Source organism: Urocitellus parryii, chromosome 3 (assembly GCF_045843805.1).
Source record: "Urocitellus parryii isolate mUroPar1 chromosome 3, mUroPar1.hap1, whole genome shotgun sequence".
NCBI lineage: Eukaryota > Metazoa > Chordata > Mammalia > Rodentia > Sciuridae > Urocitellus > Urocitellus parryii.
Window position 1 is genome coordinate 58,365,562 of NC_135533.1, and position 13,662 is coordinate 58,379,223.

The 13,662-nt window shown below is 33.4% G+C and overlaps 1 protein-coding gene across 1 annotated transcript in view; it reads left to right on the top strand.

Moving 5' to 3' along the window:
* The window catches only part of Fbxl13 (F-box and leucine rich repeat protein 13), a 220,125-nt gene that overhangs the window by 17,833 nt on the left and 188,630 nt on the right, over window positions 1-13,662 (top strand). The window contains exons 4-6 of the mRNA XM_026384982.1: window positions 8,222-8,289; window positions 9,270-9,424; window positions 12,819-12,928. Of these exons, the coding sequence (XP_026240767.1) occupies window positions 8,222-8,289; window positions 9,270-9,424; window positions 12,819-12,928 (333 nt within the window). The remainder of the gene's footprint in view (window positions 1-8,221; window positions 8,290-9,269; window positions 9,425-12,818; window positions 12,929-13,662) is intronic.

Genomic DNA, 13,662 nt, shown 5'->3' on the forward strand with positions numbered 1-13,662 from the left:
GAGAAAAGAGTTGCCCACATCATTCCTTCCCCTAACTGTAAACAACCCAGTGTGGAAAAAGCTGCCTTCTGTTTGGGAGAAGTAGACAGAATTAAGTCTGGGCTTTAGATTTGAAACCCAGTACCAGGCCTGCCACGTAAAATCCAGTAATGGGCCAAGCCTCAGGGCTCCTCTGGCCAGGTCAATAACAGCAGAGTGTGACCAGCTGAGACACTGAACTGTCTCAGGCTAGGATATTGGCTCCTTCTACTAGGCTTCCTCCAAGAGCAGCAGATTAGGGAACAAGATTCTATGCTTAGGGAGTAACACATAAAAGGTAGCATAGGGCTTTTTCTTGGAGGAGCTCAGTACCCAATAGAAACTGAAGGCCACATATTCAGGCAAGAGGTCACAGAACAGCCCCTGCATCAGGCAGAGGCTAGAGTGCCAACAGGACAGACTTAAGTTTTTATCTGTATCATTTCAAAGCTGGAGCCGGCCAGGAGCACATCCATCCTCCTCCACAGAGAGTGCAGGCTCTGCAGCTATGAGATTCAGGTCCCTTACAGTTTAGCAACAGCCTTGGTAGCCAAGGGACTCTATTACCTGTTCCCAACCTTAGGCGGCACAGCTGTTGCCAGGCCAGGTGCTCTAGAAATGCCCTGGCAACAGGCAGAGACCTATGCGCCAGTGAGACAAATTTATGCTTTGCCTGCATAACTGCTAGCTGTCATGTGGGCCCCAGTAGATCCCTGAGTTATGCAGGTTCTTGTGGCTGTAGGATTCAGGCTTGATTCAACTTAGTGTCAGTCTAGGTGGCAAGGGACTACTTCACCAATATTATTCCAACCTCAGACAGGTTCAATGTCCAATACCAAAAAAAAAGTCTGACTTTATGCCAAATTTTGAAATAATGCAATCCTCCGAATCAAATTTTTCTTGAGAAGCATTACCTTTCAAAGCTGACAGAGAAATTAATTCAAAGTTTTATTTAAGTTCTTGCCATTCTGACTTGAATGAGATGGAATATCAATGTAGTTTTGATTTGCGTTTCCCTTATTGTTAAGGATGTTGTACATTTTTTTTCATGTATTTGTTGATTTTTTACATTTCTTCTTTTGAGAAATGTCTGTTTATTTCATTTGCCCATATATTGAATGAGTTATTTTATTTATTTATTTATTTATTTTGATATTAATATTTTTGAGTTCTTTGTATATTCTGGATATTGATCTCCTATTGGAAGAGTATTGGCAAAGTTTTTCTCCAATTGTGTAGGCTCTCTTTTCATACTCTTGTTTCCTTTGCTGTGCATAAACCTTTTAATATGAAGGCATTCCACCTATTAATTAATGACATTTTTTCTTGAGCTTTAGGAGTCTTATTCAGGAAGTTTGTGCCTACACAAATATGTGGGAGTGTTGAGCCTATGTTTTCTTCAAGCAGTTGTGACATTTCTGGTCTAATATCCTAAGTCTTTGGTCCACTGTGAGATTATTTTTGTGCAGGGTGGGAGCTAGGGACCTAGCTTGATTTTTCTACATATGGATATACCATTTTCCCATTACCATTTGTTAAAAATGCTTTCTTTCTCCAACATATGTTTTTTGTATGTTTGTAAAAGATCAGATGATTGTATCTATGTGGATTTTTTTCCCTGCATCTTCTATTCCATTATGTTGGTCTTCATGTCTATTTTTGTGCCAATACCATGCTGTTTTTGCTACTATAACTTTGTAGTATAATTTGAGATCAATTATTGTGATGCCTCCAGTATCTTATTGCTCCTCCTTCATTCTTCCTATGAATTTTAGGATTTAAAAAAAATTCTGCAAAGAGTGTCATTGGTATTTTGATGGGGCTTGCATTGAATCTGTATAATCGCTTTGATACTTTTAATATGTTTTAAAATGCAGATTGCTAATATTTTATTAAGAAATTTTCTATGGCCATTTTGACAGAATTAATTCTGCCCATCCAAAATCATAGTAGATTTTGCCATCTTCTAAGACTATCTTTAATTTCTTTTTTCATGTTCTATTGATTTTCTCTGTAGAGGTCTTTTACTTCCTTGGTTAGATTTATTCCTAAATATTTTATTATTTTTGAGGCTACTGTGAATGGAATTGTTTTCCTGATTTCTTTCTCAGCTGATTCATTTTTGGAGTGTAGGAGAGTTACAGATTTTTATATGTTAATGTTATAATCTGCTACTTTGCTGAATCTGTTTATTAGTTCCAAAAATCTTTTTGGTGGAGTACTTTGGATCTTCTAAGTACAGAATCATGTCATCAGCAAACAGAGATAATTTGACTTCTTCTTTTTCTATCTGTATCCCTTTAATTTCCTTTTCTTGCCTGATTGTTCTAGATAGAGTTTCAAGAAATATATTGAATAGGAGTGGGAACAGTGACATCCTGTTCTGTTCAAGATTTTATAGGAAATACTTCCAGCTTTTCTCCATTCAGTATGATGTTGGCCTTGGGTTTGTTGTAGATAGCCTTTACAATGTTGAAGGAAGTTCCTTCTTTGCCTAGTTTTAACATGACTAGGTGCTGGAATTTGTCAAAGGATTTTTTTGCATCTATTGAGATGATCATGTAATTTCCCCCCTTGATTCTATTTACGTGATGAATTATATTTATTGATTTGCATATGTTGAACCAAAATTGAATTCCTGGAATGAAACCAACTTAGTCCTGATATACGGTCTTCTTAATATGTTTTTAAATGCAGATTGCTAATATTTTACTAAGAAACTTTCTGTGTATGTTCATCAGGAATATTGGTCTATAGTTTTCTTTCCTTGACATGTTTTTATCTGATTTTAGTATCAGGGTGATACTGGCTTCATAGAATGAATTTGGGATGGTTCATCCCCTTTCTATCTCATGGAATAATTTGAGGGAGATTAGCTTTAGTTCTTTTTTAAAGGTCTTGTGTAACTCAACTGTGAAAGCATCTGCTCCCAGGCTCTTTGTTGGGAGGCTTTTTATTAGTGATTTAATCTCATTGATTGGTATTGATATGTTTAGGTTTCTATATCCTCTTGTTTCAATTTGGATAAGTCATATGTGTCCAGAAATTTGTCAATTATCTTCTATATTTTTTATTCTATTGGCATATAAGTTTTCAAAATAGTTCCTAATTGTCCTCTGAATTTCAGTAATGTCCCTGGTTGATTTAACCTTTTTCGTCTCTACTTTTGTTGATTTGGGTCTTTTCTCTTTTTTGGTTAGTTTTTCTAAGGGCTTATCAATCTGTTTTATCTTGAACCAGCTCATTGTTTGATTGATTCTTTGTATTATGGTTTGGATATGAGGTATCTCACCAAAACTCCCATTAATGCAAGTGATATTCAGAGGTGAAACAATAAGATTATTAGAGCTGAAGCCTAGTCAGTCTGCCCTAGTATAAATGGACTGACTGGGTATTGACTAGAGGTGGGTTGGGCATGGCTGGAGGAGGTGGGTCACTGGGAGTCTGCCCTGGAAAGATGCATTTTCTCTGTGGCCCCTTTCCCTTTCTGCTTCCTGACCCCATCATGAACTGAATGACTTTCTTCTGCTGGGCCCTTTCCCCATAATGGGCTGCCTTACATTGGCCCTAGAGTAATGGAATCAGGCTGACACTTCTGAAATCAGGATCCCTAAGTAGACTTTTCTTCCTATAAGTTGTTCTTGTTGGGTATTTTGGTCACAGTGATGCAAAAGCTGACAAAACACTTTGTAATTTTTTTATTGTCAATTTCATTAATTTCAGCTTTAATCTTAATTCTTTCCTGTTTTTACACTGGTTTGGAAATTAATTTGTTCTTGTTTTTCTAGGACCTTGAGATGTAACCTTAGATAGTAGGGAACTCTCTGTTTTATTTATTTTTCTTTTTAAAATATAGGCATTTAATGCTATAAGCTTTCCGCTTAGAACTGCCTTCAGAGCTTTTGATATATTGTACCTCTATTCTTGTTTGTTTCTAAAATTTTTAAAATGTTTATCCTGATTTCTTCTCTGAAACATTTCTCATTACAAAGTATATTATTCAATCTCCATGTATAAACATGGTTTCTATTTTTTATTTTTATTATTGATTTCTAATTTTACTTCATTAACTTCTGATAAGATGCAAGGAATTCTCTCTCTCTCTCTCTCTCTCTCTCTCTCTCTCTCTCTCTCTCTGTCTCTCTCTCTGTCTCTCTCCCTCTTTTTTGTTAAGACTTGCTTGGTGTCCAAAACATAATCTATTTTGGAGAAGGTTCCATGTGTAATTGAGAAGAAAGTAACTTCAGTTGTTGATGGATGAAATTGTCTGATAGGTACATTTGATTGATAGTATTCTTTTTTTTTTTTTTTTAAGGTCTAAAGATCCTTTACAAAGTTTTGTTCTGGATGACCTATCTATTGGTGAGACAGGTGTGTTGAAATCACCCAGTTATTGTATTGGAGTCTATCTAGGACTTTACAATGTGTAGTGTTTGTTTTATGTATGTAACTGTGCCAACATTAGGGGCATAAATATTTATAATCATTGTATCTTTTTGTGGGATAGACTCTTTTACCAGTATAAAGTAATCTTCTTTGGCTCTTCTGATTACTTTTGGCTTGAAGTTTGCTTTTCAAATATGAAAGTGGCCACTCCTGCTTGCATCTGGTCTTCTTTTGCATGGTATATCAACTTTTCATCTTCAGATTATGTACGTCTTTGCTTAGAAACTGAGTTTCTTGTAAACAACATATCATTGATTCCTGTTTTCTAATCCACTCTGCCTTTTAATTGGAAAGTCAGGGCCATTTACACTTCATATTACTATAGAGATGATTATTTCCTGTCATTTTGATCTTTTTTTGGGGGGGTAGGGTACTAGGGATTGAACACAGGGGCACTCAGCCATGGAATCACATCCCCAGCCCTTTTATTTTATTTTATTAGAGATAGGGTCTCACTGAGTTGCTTAGTGCCTTGTTAAATTGCTGAGGCTGGCTACTCCTATCTCATCTTCCTGAGCCACTGGGATTACAGGTGTACACCAATGTGCCTGGCCCCATTTTGATTTTTTCTGAAGTTTTATTTTGTCTTGACTCTCCTTTTTAAAATTATTCTTCCAGTGGGATTTATTTATTTTCTCTCTTTTAAGTTTGTTTTGCTTTTCTTCTGCATGAAGTATTTTTCTAAGAATTTCCTATAATGCCGGTTTGGTCATCATGGAATCTTAATTTATGCTTATCTTGGAAGTTTTTATTTGGTCTTCAGTTCTTAAGCATACCTTTGCTGGATAAACTAATCTTGGTTGACAATTATTGTCTTTCAGAACTTGATATATATTATTTCAAGGCCTTCTGGCTTTTATCTGGGCTAAGATATCAATGGTGATTTGCTTAGTTTACCTCTAAATGTAATCTGACATTTTTTTTCTTGCAGCTTTTAAAATTCTATTCTTGTTTTGTATGTTAGACATTTTAATTATAATATGTCTCAGAAAGGATATTTTGATCTAGTATGTTTAGGGTTCTGAATGCATCCTGTATTTGAATCTCCCTCTCATTCCCAAGGTTTTGAAAATTTTCTGATATTATATCACTGAACAGGTTATGCATGCCATTAGTTTATATCTCATTTCCTTTCTTTATATCAATAATATGTAGATTTGGTCTCTTTATGTTGTCTCATATTTCCTGAACATTCTGATCATGGTTTCTTATTGTTGTTTTTGCCGACTAAATTTTCAAGATTATGTACCTTGTCTTCAAGGCCTGAAAATCCGTCTTCTGCATAATCTCTTAGTGATACTTTCCATTGAACTTCTAATTATTTTTAATAAATTAATCATTCTTTCCTAGGTTATCTGTTTCATTCTTTTAAAAAATATTGATCTCTTTATTGAAATAAACTTTCACTTCCTGTATTTTCTCTTAGTTCAGAAAATGTGCTTCTTTTCTTTTTTTTTGGTACTGGGTATTGAACCCAGGGGAACTGAGCCACATCTGTAGGTTTACTAGGGATATAATAGCAGGGGGATGAAACCAGGAAGGGGATAAGTGGTAGCAGTAAATTGCACTTGTTTAACTCTACTATGGGTCCCTAAGTTTCTTACCCCTGCTCCTCTTAAGATGATATCACCTGCAAAGTGCTATATAAATATTTACAACAAATAGTATAGGTCATAAAATGAGTATTCTTTTTGATTAAATGAATGTGGTTCAAATCATCTGGCAGTGAGGGTTCTAACTCAGGAAGGCCTATCCTCCACTTGGGATAAGGCATGTGTTGACTCTAGTGTAGCTCAGTGGAACTTTTGGCCAAGTGCAACCATTATTGGGCATAAGCCTGGATAACTTGGCCCTCACATGGTTTCATTTCCACTGTCAATATTCTCACCACTCAGCAACTGCCTTTATAGCAGTGTTTTGCACACAGTAGGTGCCCATCAAAAACAAATGCTTTTCAACTCTTTTCACATGTTCCACAGTTTAGATTTTTAAAAAATTTATATATGATTTATTTTACTATAGTCATCACAAACTATATAATGATTGAGTTCCCAAAAACTAGAAACACTAGCTAAAGGGTAATTTTAATACAAAATGAAGAATGAAATAAATATATCAATCCAAGATGAAATAACTTTCAAAATGTTTTCTTTTAATGCAGTAATATAAGCCATTAAAGTTTTAGAAAATCTGGGTATATAAAAACTTCTCATATGAAATAAAATGATTTATTGTATGTTCTATTGAAACTGATGATGTTAAGAATGTGATACTGCAATTTATTTAGATTATAGAGGCCCTTAATAATAAGAATTTTCTTAATGTATTATGTTCTACAGTTAACATTGTCTTTAATCTTTCAAACATTCTTATACAAATACCTATACATTTAGATATTAATCAGTTTTCTTTTTTTCTTTTTTAGTTTGTTCTAATTAGTTATACATGGCAGTAGAATGCATTTTGACACACTGTACACAAATGGAGAACAACTTCTCATTCCTTTGGCTATATATGGTGCAGAATCACATGGGTAGTATAATCATAATGTCCTTCTCATTCCACTGTCCATCCTATTCCCACACCTCCTCCCCTCCCCTCACTCCCCTCTGCCCAATCAGAAGTTCCTCTGTTCTTCCCTACCCCCACCCCCATTATGGATCAGCATCTGATTATCAGAGAAGAACTTCAGCCTTTGGTTTTTTGGGTATGGCATGTTTTATTTAGCATAATATTCTCCAGCTCCATACATTTACCTGCAAATGCCATAATCTTATTCTTCTTTATATTATTGTGGGATAGACCCCACAATATTCCATTGTGTATATATACCACATTTCTTATCCATTCATCTGTTGAAGGCATCTAGGTTGATTCCACAGATTAGCTGTTGTGAATTGAGCTGCAAACATTGATATGGCTGTGTTACTGTAGTGTATGCTGATTTTAAATCCTTTGGGTATAGACAGGTGTGGGATAGCTGGGTTAAATGGTGGGTTTTTGCAAATTTTCTAAGGAATCTCTGTACTACTTTTCATAGTGGTTGCACCAATTTGTAGTCCTGCCAGCAATGTATGAGTGTACTTTTTTCCTGGATCCTCGCCAACACTTATTGTTGCTTGTATTCTTGATAATTGCCATTCTGACTGAACTGAGATGAAATCTTACAGTAGTTTTGATTTGCATTTTTCTAACTGCTAGAGAGAATGAACATTTTTTTCATGTTTGTTGATCTATTGTATTTCTTATTCTGTGAAGTGTTTGTTCACTTTATTAGCCCATTTATTGATTGGGTTATTTTAGACTTTTAATTTATATGGTTTTCTTATTCCTGCTTGGTGAGGCATTCCTACACTTTTTTTACATTTTTTTTTTTTTAGGAAGAGAATCTCATATCCTTGATAAGCAAAATCAGTCTTAATTAATAGTGACCAGTAGAACTGCAGTTTTATTCTTTTATAAATACAGCTAATAATAACAGTGCCATAATATATACATTAAAATGCTTTAAAGTGAGATGTAATAGGAAAATTTTAATCTGCAATTCTAACTTTTAAAAAATAGATGTTAGGCATAGATAATAATATTCCTAAATATTTAAGTGATATATAGTTCTTTCAGTCCATTCTTGTCTCCCAGATGCCTAGTTCCTTTCCCCAGAGGCAATCATTGCTCTCATTTCCTTGTGTATCTTGTTCAGGTAAACTGTGTATTCCACTTATGTCTAATGTTTATTTCAATTACTTATTTATTTTAGACGACTCCAGAATTGATGATAAAAGCATGCACCTTTTATACTGGACATTTAGTAAAGACCTGTTTTGGGTAAGAATGTGATTTTTCTGATAATAATGTGATTTTTTATATTCTATTTCTTTTTGTGCTTTTATTCATGATATTCTCCACATAAAGAAAAACTCACTCTTAGCCAGTTGTGATGATTTTTTCTATTTAAGCATGTTTTTACCATTTCATTTTTAAACATTTTTTTTAAGATTGTAGATGGACCCAGTACCTTTATTTTATTTATTTATTTTTATGTGGTGCTGAGGATCAAACCCAGTGCCTCACACATGCTAGGCATGTGTTGTACCACTGAGCCACAACCCCAGCCCTACTATTTTATGTTATATTAAAAAAATATTTAATCAGAATGTATTTGGTTAAAATATATTTTTTACTTCTTTGAGATATAACTTTTGTATTTTATGTTTTTCTTTTTCTTTAATAAAACTTATAAACGGATAGTACAGGTCCACAATTCACTCATCTGAAATCCTTGGGGACAGATATGTTTTGGAATTTGGATCCCCCTTTTTTGTTTTTAATTTTTTAAATTTTTTTTAATTTTTAAATTTGTTCTAATTAGTTATACATGACAGTAGAATGCATTTTGACACATTGTACACAAATGGAGCACAACTTCTCCTTCCTCTGGCTGAATATGGTTGCAGAGTTGCACAGGTACTATAATCATACATGTATATAGGGTAATAATGTCCGTCTCATTCCACTGCCCCCTTTTTTCTTAAATCATCATTATGACAATTATTTTGGGAAATTGAAGTTATCCTAACATGACATTATTCCATGATTTCTTTATCTTATCCCAAAAGAAATAAGGCTGCCATATAACTTCTGTTATCCTCTGTAATCATTAGAAATTCTTCAGGTCACCCAAATGTATAGAATTTTCTTTCTATGCTGTGATTTTGAGGAGAATAAAGGAAGTGTTAGTTCTTGTTCCATTTAATGTATTTACTAACGGGTTGCTCTGACGTCAAAATCTGTGTTTCTGCCTGCAGGACTTGGAAAGAAATGACAATGCCTCATATAAATGTAGAGGATACCCTAGCTGAAAAGATGGAAAAAGCAATAATTTATTGTGATTCTAAACTTAAAAAATTTTCATTTCATCAATGGTACTCTTATACAAAAAATCAAAAAGCAAAATTTCAAGGTAAATCCTTACATGATAACAATAGTTTTTTTAAAAAAATTTACTTATTCAGAGAATCAGTAAACTTACAGTTTAGCATGGTTTGTATTATTGTCATAAAATTAAGGTGGAGCCATTAATTCAGAATACTTAATGACATTTTGTTTAAAGATTTTATTATAATAGAAAAGAGGCATATTTAAAATTAAATCCTGTGTATTGGTGTATGAATATATAAATATAAATAGGGATTTATTATCTTTTTACATAGTAAAGAACTGGTATGTTATAGGTGGATATCAAAGTTGACTACTTTTATGGAGACCTATATATTCTTTACAAACATTTAATTTAATTTATATATGAGAACGCTTAAAGAAAAATCATTTTTCTTAATTAAGAGTAGTGGTAGCCAGGCATGGTATTGCCCGCCTGCTATCCCCACTCCTGCAATCCCCACTCCTGCAATCCCAGCGGCTAGAGAGGCTGAGACAGGAGGATCATGAGTCCAAAGCCAGCCTCAGGAAAAGTGAGGTGCTAAGCAACTCAGTTAAGACCTGTTTTTAAATAAAATAAAAAATAGGGCCGAGGATGTGGCTCAGTGGTTGAGTGCCCCTGAGTTCAATCCCTGGTTCCACTCCTGCCCGCACCCCCCCTCCCCACAGTAGGGGTAAAGAATTCTAGCCTTTTGCTCGGATGTTGTTGCTGCTCTCTAGTACTGACTCATATATGACTGTGCAAATCACAAAATCATTTCCTTTTGTGTTGTTGTCTGTACCTCCCAGAGTGGATCCCCTGAAGGTTTTAACATAAATGTGATGAAGGATCTAGTTAATTGGCTAGCTAGAATTTCACAGGGCTGTAATGGTAGGTGGTAACTATCTTCAAAATTCCTATCTTGGAGGAATTGTGAGCTCTGTAGTAAAAGCAATATAATTTGTACATGAGATTGGGGATGACCTCTATCATTTTTTTTCTCTTTCTACTTCTAGGCTACTTCTATGTCTCAACACCTCTCCCTATTCTTGTGATGGTTTTTTGCTCCTGGTTTATGTTTCTCTTTTCACTTTTCTTTCCCTTTCTCAGGCTTTCTGTCACTGCTGCATCTTCCTTCTATTGTTCTAAATCTCTCTCTGGTCTATTTTGCCTTTTGTACATTTCACCTCCCAATCTCTTAAAAACATCCCAGTTACAATCACATTGTGGCCCTTCAGGATGTTATTCCTCCTGCCCTATCCTTAGTTCATATACCTTGATCATGAAAAAAGTTAAAATCTTGCTTGAATAAACCCAAGTTATGATTCTCAAAATGGTAGCTTTAAAATGGACAAAAAGGGGCTGGGGTAGTGTGCTCGCCTAGCATGTGTGAGGCACTGGGTTCGATTCTCAGTACCACATAAAAATAAGAAATAAAGATATTGTGTCTACCTAAAACTAAAAAATAAATATTTTTTAAAAAATAAAATGGACAAAAAATAAAATAATAATTATTAAAGTATTTAAAAATTTTTCTAGTTGTCGATGGACACAATACCTCTATATTTATGTGGTGCTGAGAACCAAACCCACTGCCTTTCATGAACTAAGCAAGTGCTGTACCTCTCTACCACTGAGCTACAAGCCCAGCCCCAATATTTAAGTATTTTATGGTACATTTATATAATGTATAATAAAGCCTCGAAGGTCTGAAATATTATAAGCTGATGTAATTTAGAAGCTATATAAATAATCTAATATATTGGTATATAAATAAGTTTCTGATAAAACAATATAACAATTTCTCACAAAATGTTTTTATTTTGTACTTGTTATAACTTAAAGGGTAAAAACTAAAATCAACCTAAGTATTTGAATGTATGGAACTGTGTTTTGGTGGGGGAAAGCAATTCAAACAAAAGGCATTGAAATTAAAATGAATGGAAAAACTTATTGCCTTAAATAATTGATTTTCAAGCCATCATTTTATGTCCCCATTCAAAAGTGTTGAAATTTCTAATTATTCTTTTTAAATATATATATATATATATATATATATATATATATATTTTAGTTGTAGATGAACATAATACTTTTATTTATTTTAATGGTACTGAGTATCGAACCCGTGCCTCACACTAGGAAAGCGCTCTACCACTGAGCCACAACCCTGTCCCAGATAATTATTCTTGAAAAGATCACTGAAGTAACATGGTAGAGAGATCTGGTTTTGTTTGTTCCTCTGTTTGGGAGCTGAACTTAAAATTGTTTTGTGTGATTCAGCTCTCCATACTGAACCACAACACTTTAAGCAGAATGAAAAGAGTGGTCCTGTAGATGATTAATTAGGTGAACTGAACAGATATGCAATGATAAAAGCTTATTCATTTCTGAGTTAGATTAGCTCAATTTGAGAACTATTAATTAGCCAAACTAGATGAGTTTTAGGCTTTCTGAAGAGGTTAAATCTGAGAACGAAATTACAGTGTGGATATTGACTATGTGGTGACTCTGGAGGCTGAGGCAGGTGGATCACAAATTTGAGAACAGGCTCAGCTATTTAGCAAAGCTGTAGGTAACTTAGCGAGATTCTGTCTCAAAATAAAAAATAAAAAATACTGGGGATGTAGCTTAGTGGTAAAGCACTTTTGGTTCAATCTCCAGTACAATCAATCAATCAATAAAATAAAATGAAATAAAAATAAAATTCTAACTGTGATTTTGAAAACTGGTAACACATTTTGCTCTATTTGCACAATATTCAACAAATTAAAAAATTTAGTTTTTGAGTGTCAGAAGTAGTCATGTAAAATCCAGACATCAGCTTTTTTTGAGAAGAAAAACAAAACAAAATCCAAAACAAAAACCAAACCAAATATTATAAAAACAAAGCCAAAACTAGGCCTTTACTCCTGCGGAAAAAAAAATAGTTGGCTGCAATTTAGATTACAAACAGGAATATAAATGCAGTCTTCTGAGGGCAGTATCTCCAGGTTTGCTGCTGTTATCCTCCTTCCTGGCCCTTTTGGACTTTGGATCCCTGGTTAACATGTATAAAACAATCCATTTAATCAAATAATTATAGCATATAACAAATTAGAAAACATTGGGTCTGAATACTGCCTCATGATTGCATTTCTTATGAATAAGTTTTAGAAGTTCTGGTTTATAAGAAATAGATTTGTTTTAAAAGAAATGATACATATCTTCACATTTCTATACATATTTTCACATTTCTAAGGGCAAAGGTGAAGTTTACAGGTTCATAAGGTCTCGGGAGCACTTTTTAATCCTTTCAAATAATTAATTTTGGGTGTCATTAAAATCAAGAAAAAACATCAGATGCAACATTGGTTCATAAGCATGACAGAATATTGAATCATTTGGGTTCTTTTTGAAACAGCTTTAATTATATAAGGACTTTATTAACTTTTTTCAGGTGCAATATTACGGATACAAAAGATCTTCCAAGATCACAGGCAAAGGAATTTCATTGCAAAATGGCGGGATATTGTAAGAATTAGAAATAAAATCAGAGAAGAGGAGTTGGTATGGTATATTGAAAACTTAATTTTTTAAAGAATCTGATTTAGTTATAGTATATTGCCTCAGATAATAATGCTATATGTAGAAAATATTAAAATCCTTCATATTTTGCACTTTGCTGGTATTCTTGCTCTTTTAATAATATAGTAATTTAAATTCCACTTCAGTTATTCAAAGTATTTCTTTTTACTCTTTCTTTTTTTATATTCTGTTTTAAAATTTTTAAGTTCATTATCATCATATCCCAAATATTTCTGATTTTTTTGTTTAATTTGAACTATGAAAATCAAGAAACAATCTTTTAACATTTTGTTTATATTTATTGATAAAGAAACTAAGTAAATATTTAGATAGGTAGATGTCTGAAGTGGAAGAGAAACTAATATGATTTAGAGAAATAAATGATGAAGTTGAATCAATCTATTCCTTTTCTAGATAAGATTAAATTGCTATTTATTTATTCTTTTTCAACATTCAATTTAATAAATCACAACCTTAACATTAAGTGATTTCTTAAATTACTAAATTGGCAAGTTTAAAGAATCATTCTTAACTGGAACACCCACTAGGAACTGAAATAGAGGACTAAAGATAACATCTCTAAGCATAAAAACACCTTAGTTCGCTTAAGTTATCATTATATCATTACTTAAATTTTTTTAAGAATGTTCAGAGTAACTACTAGCATCAGGCTGGAATTTTTTGTAGTTATATTATTTAGTAGGCAATATTTTATT